General features: G+C 31.8%; 2 protein-coding genes across 2 annotated transcripts; both read right to left on the bottom strand.

Moving 5' to 3' along the window:
- Positions 1-13,218: 13,218 nt before the first annotated feature.
- On the bottom strand, positions 13,219-14,712 carry LOC145607171 (ATP-dependent DNA helicase PIF1-like). The gene has a single exon (XM_081662913.1). The coding sequence runs from the start codon at positions 14,710-14,712 to the stop codon at positions 13,219-13,221; it is 1,494 nt and encodes a 497-aa protein (XP_081519039.1).
- Positions 14,713-14,758: 46 nt separating this feature from the next.
- LOC145607169 (uncharacterized) lies at positions 14,759-15,988 on the bottom strand. Its single transcript, XM_081662912.1, has one exon. The coding sequence runs from the start codon at positions 15,986-15,988 to the stop codon at positions 14,759-14,761; it is 1,230 nt and encodes a 409-aa protein (XP_081519038.1).
- Between the last annotated feature and the right edge of the window lie 11,245 nt (positions 15,989-27,233).

The following is a 27,233-nucleotide window of genomic DNA, read 5'->3' as shown; positions in this document are numbered from 1 at the left end:
TGTCGAATTCTTGTTGTTTGTAACAGATTTCTGTGTTCAATTGTTCAGTGAATTATGCAAGTATTTGATATTGAAAATTTTTGCTTCTCTAAAATATAATAATTAATTGAATACATCTCTTCAACATGTAATTGTTCAGTGAATTATCTTCCTTGCTAATGAATAAGCAAGTATTTGATATTGAAAATTTATGCTTTTCTCAAACATAATAATTGATTGAATAAAACTTTTCAATATATAAGGTAAATAGTATACATTGTTCAGATCTGCCAAAAAATTATTTCAATTTTAAATTAAGGTGTTTGGTTAAATTTAATGTAAGGTAAATGTAAAAGATGTTGCTGCATTTATCATCGCTAAGTCAGAATTGAAATAAACTTAAACAAAGCTACTCACCAAACAAAAGCAGACCAAACAAAGCAACAAATTAAATTACTTACATAACAAAGTCATTATCAGAACCAACAGTGTGATAAAACAATTAGGAATTATACAATAAGTATTTTAGGTATATTTAATGAACCATGATTTTTTGACAAATTATATAGTTTTTTCCTTAATTACATAGTGTAGCGGTGCATAATCACCACCAGCAATTTCATCTGCCATGGGTCTTAGGCCCTTGGTAGATTACACTATTTTGTTTTTTCCCAAGTCCTTTGGTGGAGTCTGATGCCATTTGTAGAAGATGACCATTTCTTTCTTGTAGACACCAGCTCCATTTCTTTAGATTTCGGACTTGGGTGTTATTTGGATGTTTAGTTGTCAATAATTATATGATACTTTTTATTGACAATACATCTAAATAACTATTGTGAAACTCTAACACAAGAATGTTGCTCACCTAGTAAGTTGCATTGGTGGCTACAAACTTGTTCTAGAGTTTACTTATTAGGGTGACATTAGCAACAACTTTGATGCTAATGTCCTATATTAGCAATGACTTTGATGCTAATTGTAAATTCATAGTTTATACAAAATGGTATTTTGAGGTAAGCTGAAAATGACTTCTGGTTGATAAGTGGAAGGTGGAAACTATTGTTTCTCTGAGTAGTTTTTTGAGACATTATCTAGGCTGGGTAATGAGAAGTAGATGTATATTTTTTAACTTATGATTGTAGTTGAATGAGGTAGATATTAAGGTGTATATATAGTCAGAATATGTATATACTTTATATCAATATATTATTGTGAATCATTTAAAAGATAATACTGTGTTTGGATTTTTTTTCAGTGTTCTAAAATTATTTGCAGGATTTTGTAGATTTGGTCAGTTTTTTTCAAGTGTGATTGACCATTATTAACAAGGACCATGATTATCTTATTTTTTGGTTGCTTAGAAAAACTTTAATTCTCTTTTATTTTTACCTTCTTATTGCATATTAGAGATGCTTTTGTTTGTTCTAGTTTTACAAGGTCATAGTTGTTGGATATGTTATGGATATGGTTTGGTAGATATGTGATTGATAAGCTTTTGTTTGAATATGAAAATTTATTATTAAGTATGTTCATTATGCTCAGTTTGGATTAATGTTCCTATATGTGTTCTTTTTTGTGTTTCTATATACTTAAAACTATTTACTTTATTTCCCAATCAAGATTTGTTCTCATTTTTTTAAAAAAAAGTTTGAATCTATCTAACTTTAGTATGTATAAGATTTTTTCTTGTTGCTTGCTTTGATCTTATGTCCCTTTTCCTTTTTCTTATTTTGGATCTATTGATTGCATTGATATAAGTATTTGAAGTGATTTGCCAATTTAATGGTTGATTTGCTAATGTAATGTCAGGTTTGAAGTAGGATATGAAAAATGTAGATAAGTGAGGATTTTTGTTGATAATATTAAGTAGTGAAAATATTTTGTCTAGCTAATTTTTTTCACAATGTTGTAAATAATTATTCAATATCTATTGTGTATAAGTTGTGTTGCTCATTGAAATCTGGAGAATCATTATAGTTGATAAAAGCTGTTAGGATAATGCTGTCCTAAATTCATATATATATTTTTTTTTTATTTTTAAAAATGAGTGGTTATGTATTAAGCCTGTGGAATCTAGAATAGTTGAGTAAATTGTCTATATCTACTGTCCAAAATCTTGTGAAATATGACTTTGAAGATTTTTTTTAGCCTTTTGTCTGAAAATAAAGTACAATAATTGAGTGTGCTCAGGAGAAGGCTAATTAAATAAGTGTTCAATAATAAAGTACGATAATAGTGTAATTTTCCTGAGTAAATGACTTAAAAAATAGTTACTGACATTTGTAAGATAAAATTAGGCCATATAATCTGGCTTCTAAGTAATAAGGAGAATCATACAAAAGATAAATATTCGTTGTTAGAGTTGAATGATTTATTTGTGATGATTATTAGTGGTAATGAATAATTGACAGCAAATTTGTTATTGCATTATTTGATTGAGTGTTCCGTATTTTTTTTCTCTATATAAGAGAGTTCTTTGTAAGTATTTTTATCATAAGTCTCAAAGTGAAAAAGCTTTACTCTTTTACTTTTTAATAGTTCTCTAGCTTAGTAGTTATGATAATGTTTCTTGAGATAGACTTTCTGCATAGTATTCATTGTAAACAAAAAAGAAATGTCTTGATAGGGTTTATTATAAGTATAACCTGTGCAATACACCCTTAACCAGAGTTCATACAAAATTCTTAGTCCACTATCATATTATAGTCCCATTTTTTTATCCAGCTTTCATCATTTTAAATCAGTGGCTGTGATACTTAAATTGGGTTCTATATTTGATAACTTCAGTTGTTTGCTTTTACAAGTGGAGTTTGTGGAGTTCTAATTGAAAATGGATTTTTAAAATTTCCATTTTCTTTCTTTTTTGGTGAAGTTCCATCTTTGGTAGCTTCATCAAAATAACCTTTTTTTCCTCAATGCTTCAACATCTTTCACAACACTTTTAAAATTTAATACTATATGGAATTGATTTATGTGTTTTTCTGAGAAGAATTGTCGGTAAGTATTCTGTTCTACTATTTTATAGTAAATTTTTATCTGTGTATTGATTCAACTGGAATAAAACTATCTTCATACCTTACTGCTGATCCTGCTTTGCAAAATATAAATCCTGAAATTGCACTGATGACTGGCTGTTGATTTTAGCCTATGAATTTGTATGGACTTTAAGATAGAATTCTTAGTTTCTTTTAAGATAGTATTCTTAAAGTCCATACAAAATTCGTAGGCTGAAATACAATGTTGCCACTTAGTAGCTTTCTAATGTTGACTTATTTATCTTAGCTTCTCTCTTTTTTTCCTTTGAATATGGATTTTTGAGGGTGATTTGTAGCTTTAGTGCAATGGTGATGGTAAATGAATATGTTTGGTAGAGTTCTTTTATAAGCAGAGGGTGTATTTTTTTCCCTTTATATATATTTTTAAACACTGTCTTTTTGTTTTGTTCTGTTTTTTTATTTTCTTTTTTATTCTATTGTCTAAATTATGGCTGTAATGCAGGTGATGTCACTAAACAAGGAAGATATCTCTACTACTGGTAATTTCATCAAGCCTATGCGGCAGTGGTTTCTGCGACTGCTTATACGTAGCTAAAACTTGTAAAATCTGTAGTTCAAGTTACTTTTTCATAGTTGAGTTGATAAAACTTAGGAACTTATTATAAGTAATATTTATATGAATAGATTAGATGCAAGGTTAAATTTTTTCGTAGTTTTATTAAAACTCGCATACAATAGTTCATTGTCCAAAATGGATGTCAAATTATTCGTAGTATTCTCGCATACAATAGTTCATTTGCAAGGTTAATAAAATGGATGTTTTATTAAATTAGTTCGTTGTTTTATTAAAACTCGCATACAATAGTTCATTGTCCAAAACTCGCATACTCGCCTTTTGTGTAATTATTTGTCCAATTTTAATTTAATTTATAAGGAATATTTTAAATATAATACTAATTGTAGTATTCTTTTCTTTTATTTGTTCAAAAGATATTAGATGCAAATTTCAATAAGTGATTCAAAACAATATCAGAAAATAAGATTGATATACTAATGTGAGGATTATTACACATAAGGCTCATTACTTATGCATTGTGTAGCTTTCTTGTTTTAGTACTTTTTATCAATAAAATTTAAACTTTAGTTAGTTTTCAATCGCCTCTTCTTCTAGACCAAATCAGTTTGTTTTTTAAATCACCTAATGTATTTATTAATTTCTTTTTTATATATATATACATATAGAGTAACTGCAAATTAACTATACTGAGATGTGTTTTCCATGAAGCACTAATACGTGGTTCTTTTGTCATGCTTTGTTCTCATTGATGCTAGATTTTATCCCTAATCTGTTTAAGGGAATGTGCTTTCTTTATTAATGACATGGACTTTAAGTATTAAGGCAGAAAGAATCTTTTTTAAAATTAGTCTAGTGTTTGATTTCCTGGTGCCTTTTTTTCTCCTAAACTCTTCTTTTCTTTCATAATCTTACTTCACTAAATAATGAGCAGTTCTGCAGTTGTAAACTAAGTCCATGCATCATAATATCCTACGAAAAGCCAACCAGGGCATTGAACTTATATAGGTTCTTTTTTCTATTTCAACCATAACCGCAACCTCTATCCAAGGCAACTCTCATTTTAAAGCAAAATATGCTTTGAAATTGTTCTACTTCTATATAGAAATTCTAACATGAGACAATAAACATGGTAATAGATTATGTACTAACCAAAACATTGTAAGCACTTAATATAAAATTTTGGATATTCTAAGAGATTATATAATAGATTATATATTATAACACATACACACTTATATATATACATACAAAAGACGACAAGATTGTTGTGAGTTTTACAAATACTTAATGTAGTCTACCTAATAACCAGAAATTACTTAAAATCATAGTCTGTATTACAAAATAAGGCAGCATCTATATATTGGTTCAGAATCTGCACGCATGATTCTTTGGAACCAAATGCTACTATTAGAAAGCCTTCAAAATGCATAACACAACAATGCAAAAGGTATTCTTTCAAATCTGCATAGGAAGAAATTACAGTGTTGCTAGTTTAAGTCCAGCTTACTCCTTTTAATACCCATGATAAACTTTGGTGTTTTTTGAGGGCTTGTGATGGACCGATTTGAATGAAAATATCATTAGAGCTTAGGTCACGAGCAATTGCACCAAAATCCAGTATTCCCTATATAATATTGAAAGTAAATATGAGTCCTAAAGTAAATATCAATATTGAATAATGATTTATTTGTAATGTATGATTTACTTACAGAGATTACTTGTTCATAAATTTCAGCAGCAGTTAGCTTAAATAACTTCTCACAATCTTCAGTAAAAGCAGTGAAAGTCATTGTGTCGCTTTCATCTGCTGCATCAAATTTGAAAGTACACCTGTTTGTTTTTTTTTCCCAACACAATATTTGCCTTAGTATCATGTGATAGTAAAGATACAATTAGCTTAAAGAATTCAATGCATATTAAAACTATATTTATTACCTAGGCACAGCAACACAATTAAGCCTAAAGCATAATGGACAGGTTAAGACTGTATCTAATGGCTCATCCACTTTCTTGCCACACTTGTTACAACCAATATAAGCAATCAAGCTTGCTTGATCAAGTTCAGGAATCCTTACTTTCAGCCAGTGTTTCTCCTCTTGCAGAGTATTTGAAGCCTAATTCATAAAAAGCGTCTGAATAAGAACTCTTGAAAATAGATGTGTTACATAGTAGGTTTTCTAAAATAGTTCTAGCAAATATAATAGCAAATCTTAAGTTATTGATATGTAAGTTATTGCTCCAACCTTTTTAAGCATGATCTGTTGAATTGTTACTATCTGTCTATCTTTAGGAGGGTTCTTGGTGTCTAGGAGGCGTGCCATAATATCTCCAAGATTGTCTTTATTTGATTGAACCCTGTGCATTGTTAAGTAGGAAAAAAAACAATTTATAATACATCTATGCTCATAAACTATAAGGCACATGTTTAATAACACATGTTACCAGTGGGATTGGTTTCAAAGCTTGTTGAAAGACTACTTGTGAGATTAAATCCTGGAAGATCACCAAGTCAAGTATTGATGATTATAAATACTATCTCACATTATAAGCTAATACATTATAGTTAACATATTCTTAACAAATAATTAAGAATTCAATATTCCCCTACAAAGAATAGAAAGTCAAATTTGATATATTCTATGACAAAGAATAGAAAGTCAAATTTGATATACCTCTTCTTGTGGCCACCCTAAGATTCAATATACCAATTATAGTTGGTTCTTCTGCCCAGCCAAGTAACTTAGCATCTTTCATTTCTGTAAAGTCATCCCATACAGAAACAGTCATTGGCTGTGTTGTGCTGCAAAACCAAGTTAGGTATTATGAGAATATGATAATTATTTTCAAATAAGTATTGTTTAGTATATTTTATGAATGAATTTAAATGGACCTGTGATCTATCATGCTGATATCACGCACTGGATGGTCGATGCCCTGATCATTTGTTATTATCCTTATTTCACTAATGAAGAGCACTAAACCAAGAATGTCTGTAAAGTACACATAAGTTTATTATTAATTTATAAAGGGTATATATATATAAGCACTAAAGCAGAAATGAGTATTATAATTTGTTACCAAAACGATCATCTGAGTCACTATTGTAGGGAATTGAAGCCAAGGGTATGTAGTTTGGCTTATGAGGAATTATTTTGGTTGTAGGCTTCACCACTGTCCTTCCACCAAACTTAATTTGGCATTCATCTTCATATGTAGCAAATCTTTCACTTACTGCTTGAAGAGGTGCATTTGAAATCTCATAAGTGTTATCTTTCTCAAATATTTTTCCATACTCCTGAATTTGGTTTTCAAAAAGAGTTCCTTTTACCTTTGTTCCCTATACAGAATTATATAAATAATAATGTTATGTTATTATTTATTAGAAAAAACAATTTTCCATACTCCTGAAAGCAAAGCTATATATGATAAATTGATACACTGCAGAAGGCAATAAAAGAGATCTTAAAGGTGGTAAATATGAAAGAACAAGGCAGTAAAAGAAATCCAAAAGCCAGAAGGAAAACATGTGTAACAAAGTAACTTATTATTGTAGAACATGCAAAATCCTATGATAAAGATGTTGCTACTAAGAAATAAGACCAGTTCAGAAGCTTCAGATCAGTGAACAATCAGTAAGTATCAAGAAGCAAGAAAGTTCATAAAAGTAATTGATGTCTTTTCATTAAAGTATATTTGTAAACAAATTGAAACCACACCAATAAATTGAATGTTAGTGCCAAGTTTAATAATCAATGAGCTTCTTAGCCAACTATACAATAATAATATTTCATATAGGGTTGTAAAATTTCATAGAATACCTAGTCATCTTTAAAAGTAACAACCATAAATTTGGTTTTCTTTTGTGGTGAGATCAAGACACGAGACTTTTCAGCAACCTTGACCTTAACCTTGTAGTTCTTAGAAGTTGGTTTTAAATCCTTTAAGAACATGTGACCAGAACCAGATCCTTTTCCTTGGCTAGAACCTGACTCATGTTCTTGTTTCATGTTGCTGTATAATTTATTCACAAAAAAATAAGTTAAATAATTCAATCCTTAACATAGTGTTACAGAATACATGCAAAGTAGACTTTCAAGATCATTGTTTCTAAAGATCAATATTGTACAGGAGGTATAGTAACTTTAAGATCATTTTGAATGTTTTTTAACAGATATAACATGAGAAAAACCAATAAAAAATAAATTTTGAGCTAAGAATCTATCATAAATATGTGTTCCATGTACTATATATAATGATTGATAACAATTTAATGCAAAAAGTATCTCTTACAGAATAATATTCAATGCAGAAAATTATGTCTGCTATTTCTAACAAGGAACAATCACTTGTTCCATTAATGCTATCTATAAATAAAGAATGCATGTAGATTAAAGAGAATGTACTCAGAAACTTTAATACTTGCAGGAAATAACTTACCGCAGCAAGAATAAGAACACTCAGATTACTATTTTTGTGAGGATATATAAAGATAGTTTTGCAAATGGTTATTAGAAGTCCTTTTATAGCTTGTAAATACAAGGATGTAAAAGGAGTTCTCATAAAATAATATTAGTGGACAACAAGCAATATAACTACTGTTATAGTAACAAAGTTTAGTCTAAGACTAAAGTAAAAGCATTAAATGCAAAAGCAAGAAGTTGTTGTATAATTTTCAATCTCCTATCTCCCACGTTTTAAGGTATTTTTTTTCTCCAAGAAGCAAAGAAATCTCCCATGTTTTAAGGATTTTTTTTTTCTTTTATTTAATATAATTAAAATCTTTTGATTGACAAAATCAAATTATCTATATTTGTATAGGTGAATGATTATGTATTTGATCCTTTCTATTTAATTTAATCAGAATTTTTGGTCGATTTAATAAGATAATTTATATTTATATATGTAAATTACAAAGTAACATGTCGATTTAAAATGAGATTCGTTTCATCTAATTCTCTTTATGAGATAAAGATAAAGATAAAGATAAATATTTTGTTTATGAGATTCGTTTCATCTAATTCTTTTTATAACAATAATCAACTAAACTTAGCTTGAAAGATTAAGTATTCTGTTAATAAAATATCAATTTCATTAAACTATATTATGGCTAATACATTATAAGTTAAAGTATAAAATGGATTTATGAAATAATTTTTTAAAAAAATAGTTATGTAAAGATAATTATATTTACAAAATATAATAATTTACTCTTTACATAGTAATTTAACACTATATCTTTACAACATCGAGGTGCTAAAAGTAATTTAACACTATATCTTTACTATATCTTTACAATAACATAAAAATAAGATAATATTTTTGAATCTAATCAATTGAAATCTATATTAATAGTTTGTTCAAATTAAAATAAAATAATATGTTCAAATTTATATTCATCAGAAAAAAAGATTGGATAGATTTATGTGTTAAAAGTATTAAACTATATTATGTTTAATATATTATTAGCTATAGTATAAAATATACTTATACAATAATTATAATTAATTATCATTATTATTAATTCAAACAGATTATCGGTAAAATAAAACTGTAATAGGAGTTATTTTTAACGTTACATTATAATTAACTAACACGCTACATTAACATATCAAGGGCAAAGTACATTATTCTAATATCATTGTTCATAACTTATATAATTATCTTAAAACTAACCATAACCTTCTCTTAAAACCAAGCATTACCTATAATTCCCTTTAATAAATTATCCACTGTTTAAAAAAACGTCCCTTCAAAAAAAAAAAAAAAAAAAGCCAATCAGATAATAACCTTAGCTTAAGTAAAACCATCAAAGCATTTAAAAATAATGCTAGCTAAAATCAAATCAACTATTTTACTTTACTTACTTGTCATCTTTGTTATAAAAAAATAAAAAAAAAAAAAAAAAAAAAAATTAGATTGTACAATAGTCTAGATTTGGTTGGTACATGCATTTAATGCAAAGACATAAGTCCTTTTCAAAGTGAAATGTTCATTGCTAAAATTTCCTTTTTATAAGGATTCTTGTTTGATTGTGTCATATAATTCACACTATCAATAGTAAGTTATAAGTGTATTATCAGATTTTATAATTATATCATCAGTAACTTATAAGTGTATTATATCATCAGTAACTTATAAGTGTATTATCAGATTTTATAATTATAGTAGTATTATACTTATAATTGTATAGGTTTATAATTCTATAGGTGTATTATAATCTATACACCTATATACCATAAACATCTTATAAGTGAGAATTTATTATTTAACCTTATTTTATTAGAATTTCAATAAACTAATTTGAATTTGTTAACTAACTATTTTTGGTCCATCTTTGTTCATATAATTTATGTAAATAAATATATTTGAACCAATGCATTGGACCATAAAATAATTGAACACATGAATCAAATCCTGACATTTAATGTATTACATTACCATATACCAATTCTAATCATTTAAATATACGCCAAGCTATAATGTTGTAGACATAAATACTCTATAATTAACTAAAGGTTTAATTACAAACTAAAGGTTTAATAGAAAAAAAATCGACTAAAATAAAGGCTTAGTAGACTAAACTCAAGTTATAATGCGAAACTAAACTAAAGGTTTAGTAGACTAAACTAAAGGATTAGTAGACTAAACTAAAGGTTTAAGATTTTAATTATATCAAATGGATTAAACTCAAGTTATAATTACAAACTAAAGGTCTAATAGAAAAAAAAATCGACTGAACCATAAAACTCTAGATTCTAAACAATAGATGATGAACACTATTTTGTTAATAGAATAAAAATAGTCGTATCTGATTCAATACATGTACAATTTTTTTTTAAAAAAACGAATTGAATTGTATTAAAACTATTTTATGTCTTGTTAATAGAATAAAAATAGTTTATCGGATTCAAAACATGTATGATTTTTTTTCTTAGGCGAATTGAATTGTACTAATACTATTTTATATTTAACCTTAATCTAGTATAAATAAAATCTTGCATGCAACTATTGTGACTCTTGATATAACACTTTACTGTACTATTAGCACAAAATATGCAGAGTTGCCTTGCACTTATATCTTTACAATATCGAGGTGCTCTGCATTTCTTCACACTTCTCCATATCCATCATCATTAGCTATAAACCCTTGAATTTTGCCGTTTCTAATTTCATTTCTCTTCCTCTAAACACTATTCAATGGCAAATAATGCAGAGGCTTCCTCTTCTAAAAATAAAGAAATTAGTAAAGATGATAGAAAACTAAGGGAAATAGTAGGATTTTCTGTGCAATTGAATCGATTAGATGGTTATATGCGTCGATCAAGTGCTGGTTATTTAAAAATTCTAAAGAATTGTGAGGATATTAAGAATAGAAAGCAAAAAAGTGTGTATGATAAGGATGATAGAAAAAAATTGCTGGCAGAGTGTGAGTGGTATGTGGTGTATATTGATCAAGTGAAGATTGGAATGCAAGTGATGCTGAATGAACTTCTCATCAACAAGGATAAACTTGATCAATTTCTCAGAGAAGAAGAGTTAAAGGAAAAAATGGCAGAAAGGGTCAGGCAAAGAGAAGAAGAAGAGAAAAAGAGAAAGCAAAGGGCAAAGGAGAAGGCATTTATAGAAGAAAGAAAAAAAAAGCTAGGAAAATTAAGGAATGGTATAAGCCTGACTCTCCAATTCAATTTTCTGGAGACTCAGATTATGATTCTGACAATGACAACTATTCTATTGATCATTTAGAAAAAATATTTGATGCAAATATATAGTATTAGTAATATATTAACCTAATTAAAATTGTAAATGATGGATGTTTTGTTTAAAGTTAGTATGTACTTACATCCAGCATCATGATAATTTTGCTGCTTTTGTTATAGTATGAATGCTAAAATCTTGTAATTACTAAAGTATGAATGAAATCCTTCTACTTTTTACAGTAATTGTGAAATTTTAGTGCTTTTAAAGCAATTCAAATTTGTTGCATCTTCTAGGTAGATGCTTTACTTTTGGTATTTTATTGCTGATTAATTATAAGCATGAGGAACTTGATGAGATAAGGTGGTTGTTTATCATGATGTTATCTGTTAGAGTTATTTGAGTTTTTTTAGTCGCTGTTTTAGTGGTTATGCTGCCATTTATGTTTTGGTTTACTGGAATTGAGACGAATTATTTTGATGTTGAAAAACTGCCAAATTGTTGGCGTTCAATAATAATATTCTCACTGCTATGTGATCCTCTTTGACAATCTATTCTCAATTTTTGATGCTATCTGTGATGTATTGAATTACTAATAGAATGTCGAATCCCATATAAGCATGCTAGTTGAATGTGTGAAATAATCCTCATTGGATAGAAGATAAGAAGGTTACCACCTTGTACTTTTAGGGAATTACAGACTTAGAGCTCTCTTTATCTTGCCTATCAACTGGTTTGGGGGTAAAAGCTTACTTGGGCATGTAGTGGTTTCACTTTCTTCTTTCTTCATGGCTTGATGGGCTATCCAAACAACAACAAAAGCAACAAAGCCTTAGTTCCAAAATGATTTGGGGTTGGTTAATATGAATCGTTATAAGTAACTATCCCAGATAGAAAAAGAGAGAGCAGCCCTCAAAAGGGATATTTCAGAAAAATTAAATACGAAGTAATAAGCTTTATGTGTAAATGACAATGAATGTGGTGATTTTTCGTGATATTTAAAGGAAAATCTCAGCATGGACATGGGGTTGAGATGTTTATTGTGAAACGTATGACTGAAACTAATGTAATAGGCATGCTAGATATTACATATTGGCACCATTTTGTATAAAATTTTAAATTTGTATCCAAGAAATCATTAGACATTAGTGCTACATCATCTGCTTGGCACTAAAATCTTGTGCTCAATTTCTTCATTGTCTTTTTGTCTTGGCTCACTAACAAGATCACACTTATATTGTTCTTGCCCTTCTTGGAAATAATATACTTTTGTAGTATGAATGCTTGGGCTGTAGAGCTGTAATTAATGTGGAGAAGACATTTTGGTGATTACTATGACGATGAGAACATAATTTTTCTGGTGTATGTCCTAAATGTTTTATGAAAAATTTTACATATAAACATTAAAAAGAAAAGAGAATTATGCAAAGTGTGGCAAAGTATACAAAATAATTATAAATTCAATTATATCAGAACTCCTTACATAATTTTGAACAAATATAATATTCATAAACATCATTTCTTTTACTTTGAGATTGCTACCATATTCACTACCATGTAACATAAATTGATTCACAAAAAAATGCCTGCTTTCTGTAAAATAGCATATGAAACAACATTTCTAACTGTTGTGGTTGAGTTCTGTCCTGACACTGGCTTTGATAAAACTTTAATCTGTGATGAATTTTGTGCTCTTAAAAGACCAACATAAAGTTGCCCATGGGAGAAACAAGGGCTATTTAGATATAAACCAACTTGAGATAGAGTTTGCCCTTGAGCTTTGTTAATAGTCATAGCAAAGCTAAGCTTGATTGGAAATTGTCTTCTCTGGAATTTGAATGGGTAATTCAGTGATTCAGAAGGTCGTAGATCTATTCTCGGTATGAAAACATGTTCTCCTGATGGTGTCCAGTTACTATGGCACATTCAATTACATTTGGATAAAATTGTTTGCAAAGCATTCGAGTACCATTACAAAGACCTGAAGCTGGAGCAATATTCCTCCAGTTCATGTGGACTCATTCCTCCAGGACAGAGTGTATTAAAAAATTCTATTGGATAAATACTACCTGTATCATCCAGCAAAACATCATAACTCTTATAGCAAACCACCTCTCCCGGGAATTTTTCTATCATTTGAGTGTTTATGTCATCTACAGCAGTATTCAAGGGAGTTAGAATTGCTCTGTCAACGAACATATTTTCAAAGCTATTAGCCATTTCCACGTCTGGAAATACAAAATTAATTAGCTTATTCAGATCATCTGTAGCATCTTCAAAAGGCAGTATTATATGATGTGGTAACTGAATCTGAGATATTTTTGCAGTTTGCAACTCGCCATTTCCCATAGCAAGTAGAAAATCTGCAAATTGACTATCAGTCCTTGCTCTCATATTATCCGTAAGTCTAAACCTTTTAAATATGCTCCACAAATGTGAAGAAACCAAACTTGCTTCAACAGCTTCATTCTGTGATTTTTTAGGTAGTACAGGAAGTACTTGCCTAAAATCTCCTCCAAAGACGACCACTTTTCCACCAAAAGGAACAGTTGGTAAACACAGATCACGCAAAAGTATATCAACTGCTTCAATGTTTTCTTTTCTGGCCATTGAAGCCTCATCCCAAATGATAAGAGTTGATTCTTTAAGCAAAGCAGCTAAGCCACTTTGCTTCAGTACATTGCAGGCCATTGAAACAATATGATCAATTGGTATTTTAAAACGCGAATGGGCTGTTCTTCCAGTTACCATATTAGATGCTGCTATTCCTGAAGTCGCCGTAGGCAAAACTATCTTTCCCAAATCTCTAACAGCTGCATATAATGCACAATACAGATAGGTTTTACCTGTTCCTCCAGGTCCATCAACAAAAAATGCACCTGCCTTTTCTGTAATAACATGTTCCATGATGCAATCAAAGGCCTCTTGCTGTTTGGCATTCAGCCTTAAACATGCTTCTCTATATGCATCAGGTATAGGTGCATCTAAGGCATCAATAATGTCTTGTGTCCTTCTAATCTGATCATCTATATCATGCTTTAGATGACAAAGACCAAATTCTTGTAAGCTCTTGCCCATTTCTTCTAGATACTGCTCTATAGCTCGAATTGTAAGCTGCTGAATTTTCTCATGATTATTTGAACAAGCTTGTTCAAAATCTTCAGAAATATGAGTATAGTACTTACTCCACAAGGCAAGTGGATTGCTAGGATTGCAGAAGATGAGTACAGTAGCAAATAAGCGTCTAAGAGCCTTAGGCATATGTGTTTCAGCAGCTTCAAGCATACATTTATCAACAGCACCATCCTCTACTAAAAGACCAAGTTTCAGAGCTGTTTCTTGATATGTTGCACATATATGACCATTAACTGTTCTCAGATTTTCAAAAGATGTAGGACCACGAACATTAGCTAGAAGAAGGCGTAAAAAATAGCGTTCTCCCTCGCTTGGTCCTACAAATGACATATTTCCAATGGATATTCTTTTATTTCCACGTTCTGTCCATGTCTTTTCAGAAGCATTCCAAACAAAAATGCTCTGAAAATTCTGAGTACAAATACTTAGCTCCTTCTGGATTTGCAGCATTCATTGCAAAAAATTCTGTAAGAGCTGTTTTATGCCTTTTATTGTCATTTACAACTGATGCCAAATTTTCAGCTGAATGGAATTGTACAGTCTGCAAATTAGGAAGGTGTATTTGAAGTGGTAATACTGGCGGATGCATTTCAAATAATCCAAAACCAAAAAGACGCCAAGCTGCTTCACATGGAGAAACCCAACGACCAGATTGAAACTGTTCTATTTCATCTCTAGGCTTTGGATTATCTGAACAGGAAACATTAAATGAAATCCGGTCATGACCCTTATATACATACTTGTAAAGGTACTTTACAGCACGAATCGTTGAACAAACTTCAACATTCAAATGGCAATCAAATAATGCTAACAAATATGGATTATATGGAATAACCCATCTATTATTCATAGGTTTTTTGCGAATCATAACTGTTTCTCCAGTGTTTGCTCTTTTATACACATGAAAACCATCTTCATGACTTGTTGTCTTTGCTGCATATGCCTTTGGATATCCATACTTACACACACCAATTTTATCCTTGTGCTTCATGCAAGAACATTCGGGATTTGCTTTAACACATGGACCATGCATCATGTGACGTATTACAGCTTTTCGCAAATGAGGATTCTCTGCAGAAGGTATCTCTGCACATACAAATTTATCAAAAGCAGCTGCATCTTTAATTTTATATCCATGAGCCAAAATCAACAAGATATGAGCATGAGGAAGACCGCGTTTTTGAAATTCGACAACATATATCAATGCTGCAACTTCTCCAAATATTTTCTCTTCCATTATCTGTTTCTTAAGAGCAATCAACTTTTCATGAAAAATTCTGGCAACTAAATCAGGCCTATTTTGTGCTAGCTCACCAGGAGCCAATTGTTCTTTGATTTCTGGCCAATTTGCATTGCACGTCATAGTGATGAATAAATCTGGTTTTCCATACTTTTGTACAAGAGTGATTGCATTGAGATATCTACTTCGTAGATCCCTTGGGCCACCAAGAAAAGAGGGTGGTAGTATCACATAATGACCAACATTCGCAAAATTGGTTTCTCCAGCCTCATAACTATCAATAAGACCTTGGTAAAGATCAGCCCGAATAGCAGCCTGATTTCTGCGAAAGAAATCCAACCTAGTGTTTTCAAGCTTAACGTACATATCAACAATATACTACTGCAATAAACGACAAGCTCTGAGTAAATAATTAGTCTCCCTGATCTGCAATTTATAGGCATAGTATTCTCTACAGGAAATCCGCTTTATCTTCTTTTTGTTGCTAGTCTCTGCATCTGATTAGCCAAATTTAAAATTATAAAGTCAGCAACAACTAACAATGCCAGCATCTAACTATAATATTTACCATTATTATTGTACATGTGATAAGTAATTAACATAAGCAAAGGTTTTAACAGAACTATGGTATAACTATTAATTAGGAACAAAAAATAATCAAAAATATTCTCCGTATTTATAAACATCTTCCTATTCAGTACTTACTTGTAGTTTCTTCAGCCAATAAATCTTCAACACTATTAATAGACTCTAAGTGACAAACTTGTTGATCCAAATCCGTGACTTGATCATTAATAATTTCTAATTTTTCAAGGCCTGTGTGCCATCCACAATCGCCATGTGGAAATAAGAGTGGATATTGGAGTGGATCATAACACCAAAAATAATGCATAATCTTATGAGGCATATCTGACTTCCCATAAACAATAATATGAGGACTACTATACTGGCTAGAAGATGTGTCCTTAGACCATATTACTGCCACTTCATTTGCAGTAGGAGCATTATACACTCGTTGATCCAAAACAGGATTGCTATTCAAATGAATTTCTGTGCTCTCCACAACAGGAATCTCTCTCAATGAACGAAAGAAACATGCATATGGATTAGACTCCATCACTTCCATGAGAACTCGAACAATGTCTTCCCGTACTTGTGGAAAAGTACCTGTTCGGTTCCTGATCTCGTGTTTAGCATCATAAAAATACATTTGCAAATACTTAGGCTTCCTATTATCTGGTAACAAATCAGGAATATTGTGATATATTTGGCCATGCAGTTTAAAGACGAATATTCCTTTGTCACTCGATGCTTCAATACTTCCACCCAATGAAGTAAATGCAAAAAGATTATTATACATTAGAGAGTATGCCCTAAAATGATCGCTTGTTTCACCATCGGAGACAAAAAGATTAATCAATTTTGTTGGCCAAGCATTTTCAACCAACCGGACACCACCATTTCGACAGCAAAAGAACAATGTTTCATAAGCAAACTTTGTAGCACAACATTTAGGACATACACCAGGAGCAGGTAACTTAAGTGCCTCAGTAGGAATCTTTCCCCGAGATATCAGTGCAATTTCAACTGATACAATATTTAAGTTTGTTGGCAAAGCTGCATTTGATAATATTCTAGGTTACTATTCCAAGATCTAAAATCCAGAACCAATACCTTGTTCCTTTTTCTTGCCACTCTTAACACTTGTCTTTTTATCTGAATTACTTTTAGGCATCTTAACTTTGGCCTTTCCCTTCGCCGCTGTTTCTACATTTGAATTATTTTACTCATTTGAATTAAGCAAGGTAGACATAAATTTCAAAAAATCAAAAACAATACTAAAGTGCCTGGGCTAGATCTTTAGCAAAAGTATTTAAAACATCTTAGTGATATAGAATAATAAAAAACAAAGATTTAGATGATTATTTCCAAAATTAAATGGATACCTTGGCCCTTCTCCCAATTATAATGCTTTTTTCTCTCTACTTGCTTATGTAGCATACTTCTATGAGATCCAGTAGTGCCAACACTGTCTACAATGGAACTACTTGCATTGTCCATAACCAACAATCGTTTAGCAGAACATTGTCTACGATTTGGAAGACACTGTCCTGACTGAATAGGAAGATTATCTAAGAAAGCCTGATTCCGCTTTGTTCTATATCCGCTTTGTTCATTCATGGATGTTATACATGGAAGACCTTGAACTACTATAATAGATAGCCTTTCTGTTGTAGATTCCTCATCAGTTAACTTGCGCTTTCCACTTCTCCGTGGCTGGTTTAAAGATTCTTGAACAAATCAAAAAAATAAAACATATGATATAAGCTATTTGAAATCAATCATAGACTACTAAACTATAAAGACATGTTACCCTCACTCTTAGTATCTTAAATATAATCATATATCTAGGAGCATAGCCATTTTATATTTTTAGCTTTTTAATCATAGCAATAAAAGTAGAGAAGTAATCAATGAATTATAATTTACTTTCACAACCCAAAAACTATTTTTCATAGAAATAATAAATAAAGAATCAAAACCCATTTTATATGCAACAGATGTAGATCTTCTTTCACCACATGCTTTCTTCGCAATACAATGTTGACATCAAACCTGTTCATTTTACAGTTGAAAGAAATCATTAATGCAAAAATTATAATGCTTTTCAAGTAATAGGTATTCTAAATGGAACTGCAATAAGGTACATCTACAATACAAATATATGAGCATAAAATTTGGCAAAAATAGCTCTACATTACATAAAACATTGTTCATTGCAGAATACAGATTCAGTACATAAACAGCACTTTCATTGCAATAATCTTTAGCTTATTTCAAAAGCCTTACATTACCAAAGTGCCTAACCTATTTCAAAAGTCTTACATTACTAAAGTGCTTAGTTCATAACACTGAGCACTTACTACATTACTAATCAGCTTAGTTTACAATCCTAGAACACATACCTACAATACCTACATTATATTTACACATATGGCCAACTCTATGCTTAGTTTAACCATATGATCAACTCTCTTTAAATCAGAAACATGGAAGAGAGTGGTCTAAAGATCAGATGCCTTCTTCCTAATAATTCTTCATAGGAACCAAAATACAAAAGATATCCATAGCCATATATCTCTTCACAAAAGTAGGGAAGATAAGCAACAATGCCATTCTTTTACTCAGTTTTCCTACGCTTAAATACAAGTTCTAGTTCCCCAGGTACACTACGCAGAACCTTGCCTGAAGCCTCTCCAGATGATGAAACAGCTCCAAATGATGGCCTAGAATGACGTTTTTTTGGAGGAGGTGGAACAGCAGTTTGAGAAGGAATCTCTGATTCCTTGCCTTTAGGGGTCACTGAGGAAGATACTACTTCACCAAATTTTCCAGCACGACGTTTGATACCCTTCTCAGTCAAGTCCCTTTCCTTGTTAAGCATAGACAAAGTAGTTTGCAGGGCACTTCGACCATAATTGGCATCAACAATATAAAAGTTGAAGTTGTGAAGCAAGAAATAAATAATTTTTTTAGCCAGATTCTACTCAGCAGCTTCACAGTCAAGACGGGTATCTCCGAAGATACACTCAGGAAGTTCTTCACTTGGTGGAAAAGTGACCATAGACCATGAAAAATAATGCTCACCACTGAACTCAAGAGTCATAATTGGTGAAATGGCAGCACCAGTACGCCTGAGAATAGTGTTCAGAAACAACTTGTAGTCCAAAGTAACACTATGCATAGGCAAACCAGATCCAGTAGCAAGGAGACTCTAATTTGCTCCAAGGGTTTCATTACCATCACTAATTCCCAGTTGGCGTCTCTTCATTCGGAGCAAAGTAGCACATCTCTTATAAGATCGGATTTGTTCAGCAGTAAAATCTTCAACAGCCACATCATACAAATCCATGAGGCCATGTATTGCCAGTTCAGCAGCTCTTTCAGCAGATCTCTTGAGTGTTCCACCCTCACCACCATCATAAACATACTCCTCATTACCATTCTTTGACAGAATCTTAACAGATACCTTATTTGCAGAAAAATCAGTAATCTGATAAACCGGTTTTCCAAGTCCAACACAGTCAGTAATCTGTTCCAATAATGGCTGAAATGGAACTGCAATAAGATACATCACTTCCGCCATGACCTGTGTAAGCCAATGAGTTACATAAAGCAACAACGTATATGAAAGACCAATGTTTCCAATGTATCGACAACTCTGATTACAGCTCTTATACATATATAATAATAAATTCTAGTATTGACGATCAGTTAACCATCTATAAGGACTGGCATACCACTACCACCCTATATTCACCAAAATAATCTCTAATATAATCCTAAACTAAATAAAGGACAAACAAAAATGCCAAATACACCAAGTAAAACACACAACACTACTTAGAAATGAAAGATCATGTCTATCACTCAATAAGCTTACACAATTTTCTTACAAATAAACCCTTACCTAGTAAAGGTCAACAAACCTAATTACAACAATACAAATTGCATTCAATATCCACTCCATAAATTAATCACGACATTGGCTAATACATATACTAAATAAGCCAGGATAAACACATTAAGAAACTAAGAAATAAAACAAGATAACTCACCAACAAACTAAGATTCTCCACAGATGGATTGTTCTTGTAAAAAGGAATCAATAATCACCAGAAAACTCCTACACAACATTAATTTTTTTTTAAAAAAATATTAGAACCACAATTAGAAGCAAAACTACTAATAAATCATTCTTGAAAGACACAATGACATCATTCTCATTAATTATACAAGAAATAAGACATGAAACAAATCTACAATTAACTAAGATTGTTCTACAATTAACATAACTAAAACAATAAAACAAAAATACCAGGGCAATATCTTGAACCAAAAATAACATGGAAATCATACAACTATTAAAATAAGCAAAAAAACTGAACCAAAAATTAATACAGAAATCTGAATTTAAATGTGATAATACACAAACAAATAAATAGAAATAGTATGATCCATAGTTCAAAAAGAAAAAATCATTTCAAATCCAACATAATTATCAAACTACTAATGGCCAAAGAAATCTAAACTTCAATCTGATGATAATACAGAACTAATCAACAGTAATAACATCATCAATAGTTCAAAAATCATTTAAAATCCAACATAATTATCAAAATACTCATGAACCACTCATCCAGTCTTAATAATTGTATTAGAATCCATATACAGACTGCATTCCACATCTCAATTACATGGTTCAGCTCCTTATCTATTGTCCAGTAATTTTGGTCCAGAATCATAGAGTCCAGGCTAATTAAGTCCAGCATTCAAATTCAGTATCACTACACACATTATATATATAGCATAAACAATGAATCAGAAACAACATAAATTGAATATATAAGTATATATATTTCTATGTAAAAAAAATAAATAAATAAATAAAGACTAACAATACCTACAGAAAAGATAAATAACACCCAGCACAATAAAACCTTCTAACCCAAAGAAAAGTATATATAGACAAAGAAAAAAAAAAGCAAAGTGCAATGAATTAAATTTAAAAAAAAACGTGAAAAGGACACAAAAATAAAATACACACATAAAAATTAGCAAGCCAAACAAGATGCACCAAAACCGGGGAAAAAAAATAATAAAGTTATTCCTTATAAAACTTTAACCAAGCCCCTTAAAAAAACAATAAAATCATCAAGAAAAAATATTTTACAAGGACAAAAAATTAAAATACACACACAGAAATTGCCAAACCAAACCATACGCAGCAAAACCAGGTAAAAAACGCAGCCACACACTACATTAAACAGTAGCAGTATGGGCAAGCCACCCTATAATTGTACCATCCATAGAGTTTACTCAATTATTTCCATTTTTCAAGATAAGTAAGCCACCCTATAATGGTACCATGTACAACCTAAACTCAAATAATATCTTAATTGAACAAATATCTTAAAACCAACCATAATCTTATCTTAAAACCAACCATAATCTATAATTCCCTTTAATAAATAACCTGCAGAAATTAATCTAATAAATTGACTATGATTCTATCCCATCTAAGAATATATAAAGAACCACCAGATAATCATAATCAACACGTATTTTTAACATAATTGACTATGATTATTTTTAACACGTTTTTTTTTTTTTTTTTGCTTACAATGAATAATTTCACTATTCATCATTACCATGTCACACTAATAACTAATTATATTAGGTGTTTTAATTCCACTCTTTAAAAAAAAAAGGCCCCTAAAAAAAAGAAAAGACAATCAGATAATAAACTTAACTTAAGTAAAACCATCAAAGCATTTAAAAAAATGCTAGCTAAAGTCAAATCAATTAAAACAAATATGCACACAGTTACACCTAAATTATTCACAGTAATAACTAAGCACAATTTATTCAATACTAACTAAATCAAAGTCAGAATTAAATTAACTCAAGCAAAGTTACTTACCAAACAATATCCAACAACATATCTAAGATCACCACATATAATACGATTAAAACAGACCAAACAAAGCAACAAATTAAATTACTTACATAACAAAGTCATTATCAAAACCAACAGTGTGATAAAACAATTAGGAATTATATAATTACACAATTACAACATAAAAACAACTACGAATTTTCTCAAAAAAATAAAACAACTGAGTTAAATTTAATCACAATAATTATATAATAACACAATTACAACATAAAAACAACTACGATTTAAATTAAATCACAATTACAGCATTATTGACAAACCTCCTTTCAATCCAATAATCCATATCCCGTAAATAAAGCGCCATCCCAAATAATTATGACTAACCAAATGAAACCAAAATTCTAACCAAAAAAAATTGAAACCCAACTAATGACTAACAAAACGAAACCAAAATTCCAACCAAATGAAATTGAAACTCAAATTAAATGAAACTGAAACTCAAATTCAAATAGCCACATGTACAGCAAGACAACACTTGACAAATTTTGGCCAATTGTACAGTAAATTTCATGGACTTAAGACTCATATCACTATTCCCCAAGGATGTTGACCTTTTTTTTCAAGGTTTCCACTTTTGAATGGGTTAAGATAAGTGACCCTTTTCTTTTACGAAAGTAACCCATATTTTCACAAAAGTGACCATTTTTTTCACAAAAGTGACTTATTTTTCACAAAAATGACCTTTTTTTTCCACAGAAGTGACCCTTTATTTCACAAAAGTGACCTTTTTTTTTATACAAAAGTAATTAAGCTTACATATGCAAAACAGAGTATCAAAATCAACAAAAATAAACACAAAATTAACAAAAAAAAATAAAAAAAATACTAGCATTTTGATCGGCTTCACTAGCAGGTGTATTTTTACCCAATTTCTTTATCGATTTGCTCGAAGTTGAAAAATCAACAAAAAAAAAAGTAATAATCTGAAGAAAAAATGCATAAAATTGAAAAACCAAAATCAAAATAGAAGAAAATGATCAAAATCGAAAACAATGGTGAAGTGAAATTTGATGACGATGTTGTAGAAGAAGTAATTGACTTGAAATCGTACTCGTGAAGTGAAGTTACAATAATTGATACGAGTTTTGATGAATGGAAATCGGATAAATGGGTGTTTAGGAAGAATGATGAATGGAACATCAAGGATAAGAGGAGTAAATTTAAATCAAGGGTTTCAGGTGGGAAGAAGAGGAATTTGTTGGTTGATAATTCGGGGGAAGAGAATAAATTTGATGATGATCAGCTGAATAAGAAGAACAAGGTGGTGATGTGCAATTACCACCTTGTACTTATTTTTTTATTTTTTTTTTTTTTTTTTTGAAAATTACCACCTTCTATTTTCAAAAACATCAAAAGTTAATTACCACCTTCTCTACCACATGACGTCATCTTGGCCCCACCCTTTACCTTTCCCTCCTATTTCCCTCCCATTTCCCCTTCCTCACTTCGATTCTCATCTCCCCTACCTCTCTTCTCTCTCCTTCACCATTAATGGCAATCAGTTCTTCCTCACCCACCTAATACTTTTTGAAAATTTACTCCCTATTGTCACATCCTCTCTCTCCCTCATAATTCTTGGTCAAAGTAGTTGCTAAATTGCCCAAACAGGCGCAGTATCATAGTACAATTGGGTTGGAAACGTCCTGCTTGTAAAATTGGCAAAGCTTGAAACCTTCTCCCTACATTCTGCTTAGTCCATGAAGTCAAATTGGAAGCTAGATATCCACTTGCAGATGTGAAATTCTGTCTGCACAAAATCAAACCTTTACTTAGCTACAACTACTTGTAAGTTAAAGAACCAGGTAATAATTCACAATTTGTTGTCAATTAGTTCACTAATTGAGCACCCTCACTCCTAATTTGATTCGCAAAACCCTAATTTCAACCCTAATTTGTTGTTAATTTTGTTCGCAAAATTACAATCATAAACCCTAAAACGCATTGAAAACCCCTAAATTAAGAAATTAAGATGAACAACATACCTTTATTTTGGGAATCGTTGTCATGTTGCAGCAACCACCACTAGTAGAAAAATACAAAAAGGCACCACTCAATGGCCACCGGTTTTCGAAAACCGGTGGGGTAAAAAATGGGCGGGATTAGGCACATTTATATTGCCACTGGTTCAAACCAAACCGGTGGCATAAATGTTAAAGGCCACCGGTTTTGAACCAGTGGGAATTCTTTTTTTAAAAAAAAACGGTCATATTCTTTTTTCATGTCCGGCTATTTTCGGACATGATGCTCAAAGCTCTTAAGGATGTAGTCAGTCTGAGGGTCACCAAGAGTGCCAGAGGCAATTATGATGGCCTCGTGGAGGATGTGACTAGGTCACTCTCCAAGATGAGGATCAAGCCACCGCAAGATGGTTGTTTCTCAAAGGAGAGGCAAGAGGTGTGGGGTAAAGTTTATAATGCAAGACTTAGACCCGGGATGCCACTTCAAGCTCATGCAATCAACATGACAAGGCTATTCAACCATGTGGAGCTAATTAGCAAACCAATGGAGGATGAGAAAGCGGCTCACATGCTTCTCAGCTCTCTCCATTCGGGGAATGTGGCGCTTAAGATGCGACTCACCGCCAATCAGAACACAGTGTCCTAGAGGGAAGTCATCCATGAGCTCTAGAAGACCTATTCTTGCAAGAAGGCTAATTTTTCCCTAAGGCCAAGGAAGAAAGAGTTCAAAGACAAGACGAAGATGCGCTGCTTCTATTGTGGTAAACCTGGTCACTACAAAAGAGAATGCGACATGTATCTGGAAGATGAGGCAAAAGGAAAAGTAGCCTCAACCTCAGGTTTCATCTTTACACTTGAATATAAGCAATATTAAAAGGTATTAGATACTAGAATTGACTCACTATATGCTCCTATTTCAGGAACCAAGTGAGCGGTGCTTCTCAAGTGGATATGAGTACACAAGTGGAAGATGAAGATGATCTATCCAAGAAAGCTTGTAATCTCATGCTTTTGTCTAAAATTAAAACTTGTTTCTTTTTATTCACCATACTTTGATTTCTGACGTTGGACGTCGTTTTTATCATCGAACCAAGACTTTTGTTTTATGTCTTGTATATATGGAATGACACTTTTATGTGTGTTTGGACAAAATGTTTATAATGATACCAAAGCTAAGAATCTAGTAGAAATTACTTGTAGCATCATTATCTTGGCCACATTAACATCAAACGCATTAAGAAGCTTCTACAAGAAGGCATTCGTGACTCATTTGATTTAAAATCTCTTGAGAATTGCGAAGGATGTTTATTAGGCAAGATGATAAAGCAACCATTCTCCAAGTTGGGAGAAAGGGCTGGTGACTTATTGGGCCTAATACATACCGATGTATGTGGGCCAATGAGTACACCCGCAAGGAATGGCTATCGATATTTCATAACCTTCACAGATGACTATAGTAGATATGGATATGTCTACCTAATGTCGCTCAAATCTGAATCGTTTGATAAATTCAAAGAATTTCAGAGTGAAGTTGAAAATCAACTAGGCAAGAAAATCAAAGCGCTTCGATCGGATCGAGGTGACGAGTATTTAAGCCAAGAATTCGATGCCCATCTGAAAGATCATGGCATACTTTCAGAACTGATACAACCCGGAACTCCTCAATGGAATGGAGTATCCAAAAGTAGAAATCGAACCTTATTAGACTTGGTACGATCGACTATGGGTCTTAGTGATCTTCTAATCTCTTTCTGGGGAGATGCACTTTCAACCGCGGCACTAACACTAAATCGTGCTCCATCAAAAGCTGTGGTAAAGAATCCATATGAATTATGGACGAAGAAACCTCCAAGGTTATATTTTCTCAAGATTTGGGGTTGCGAAGCATATGTCAAGAGACTAATGTCTGACAAACTTCACCCAAAATCTGACAAGTGTTTCTTTTTGGGTTATCCAAAAGAAACCAAAGGTTATTACTGCTACAAAAAATCCGAGAACAAAGTGTTTGTTGCTCGTGATGGTGTCTTTTTGGAGAAGGAGCATCTTTCCAAAATGACAAATCGAACTCGACGAAGTTTGAGAAGATGAGCAACAAGGACAAATTTACAATCAAAGTGCTCAAGAAGCATCTGTTGATATTGGTCAAAATCAAAAAGTGCAAAGTCAAACCGACAATGCAAATGCTCAGTCCATTACCCTAGCAGTGTTGGTTGAGTACCATGATGTTTTTCCACCCCCTTGTCAAGGAAGTATTGGTTAAGTACCATGATGTTTTTCCACCTATTAGGGGAATTGAGCATCAAATTGATCTTATTCCCGGATCACAACTCCTCAATAGACCAGCGTATAGGTGTACCCCCGATGAAGCAAGAGAGCTTCAAAGACAAGTTGGTGAGTTGATTGAAAGAGGATTTGTGAGGGAATCCCTTAGCCCTTGTTCGTTTCCAGCTCTTTTGGTCCCGAAAAAGGATGGTACATGGAGGGTGTGTGTGGATAGTAGGGCCATCAACAACATTACCATCAAGTATTGCTTCTCTATTCCCCGACTTGATGATATGCTTGATGAGTTTTATGGTTCCAAGGTGTTTTCGAAGATTGATTTGAGAATGGGGTACCATCAAATTCGTATACGTGAAAGAGATGAGTGGAAGACCGCTTTCAAGACAAAGCAAGGCTTGTATGGGTGGCTAGTTATGCCATTTGGGCTCTCTAATGCTCCTAGCACTTTCATGCGACTCATGAACGAGGTACTTCGCCCTTTCATTGGTAAATTTGTTGTTTATTTTGATGACATACTTGTTTATAGCAAATGTGAACTTTATCATGTTATGCATTTGAGGCAAGTATTTGAAACTTTGAGAAGTAGGCGGCTTTTTGCCAAGTTGGAAAAATGTACTTTTACGGTGGATAGTATTGGTTTTCTTGGTTATGTGATTTCGAATGTAGGGATCTCAATGGACCCTACTCCTACCACTCTCACTCAAGTTAGGAGTTTCCATGGTCTAGCTTCCTTCTATCGAAGGTTTGTGAAGAATTTTAGCACTATCTTGGCCCCGGTGACCGAATGCATGAAGAAGGGTACTTTGAGTGGACACCATCGGCTCAAAGGGCTTTTGAGACCCTCGAGAAGAAG

Source organism: Chenopodium album, chromosome 23 (assembly GCF_948465745.1).
Source record: "Chenopodium album chromosome 23, dcCheAlbu1.1, whole genome shotgun sequence".
Taxonomy (NCBI): domain Eukaryota; kingdom Viridiplantae; phylum Streptophyta; class Magnoliopsida; order Caryophyllales; family Amaranthaceae; genus Chenopodium; species Chenopodium album.
Note: the sequence above shows the minus strand (reverse complement) of the source record. Positions and strands in the feature narration are given on the sequence as shown.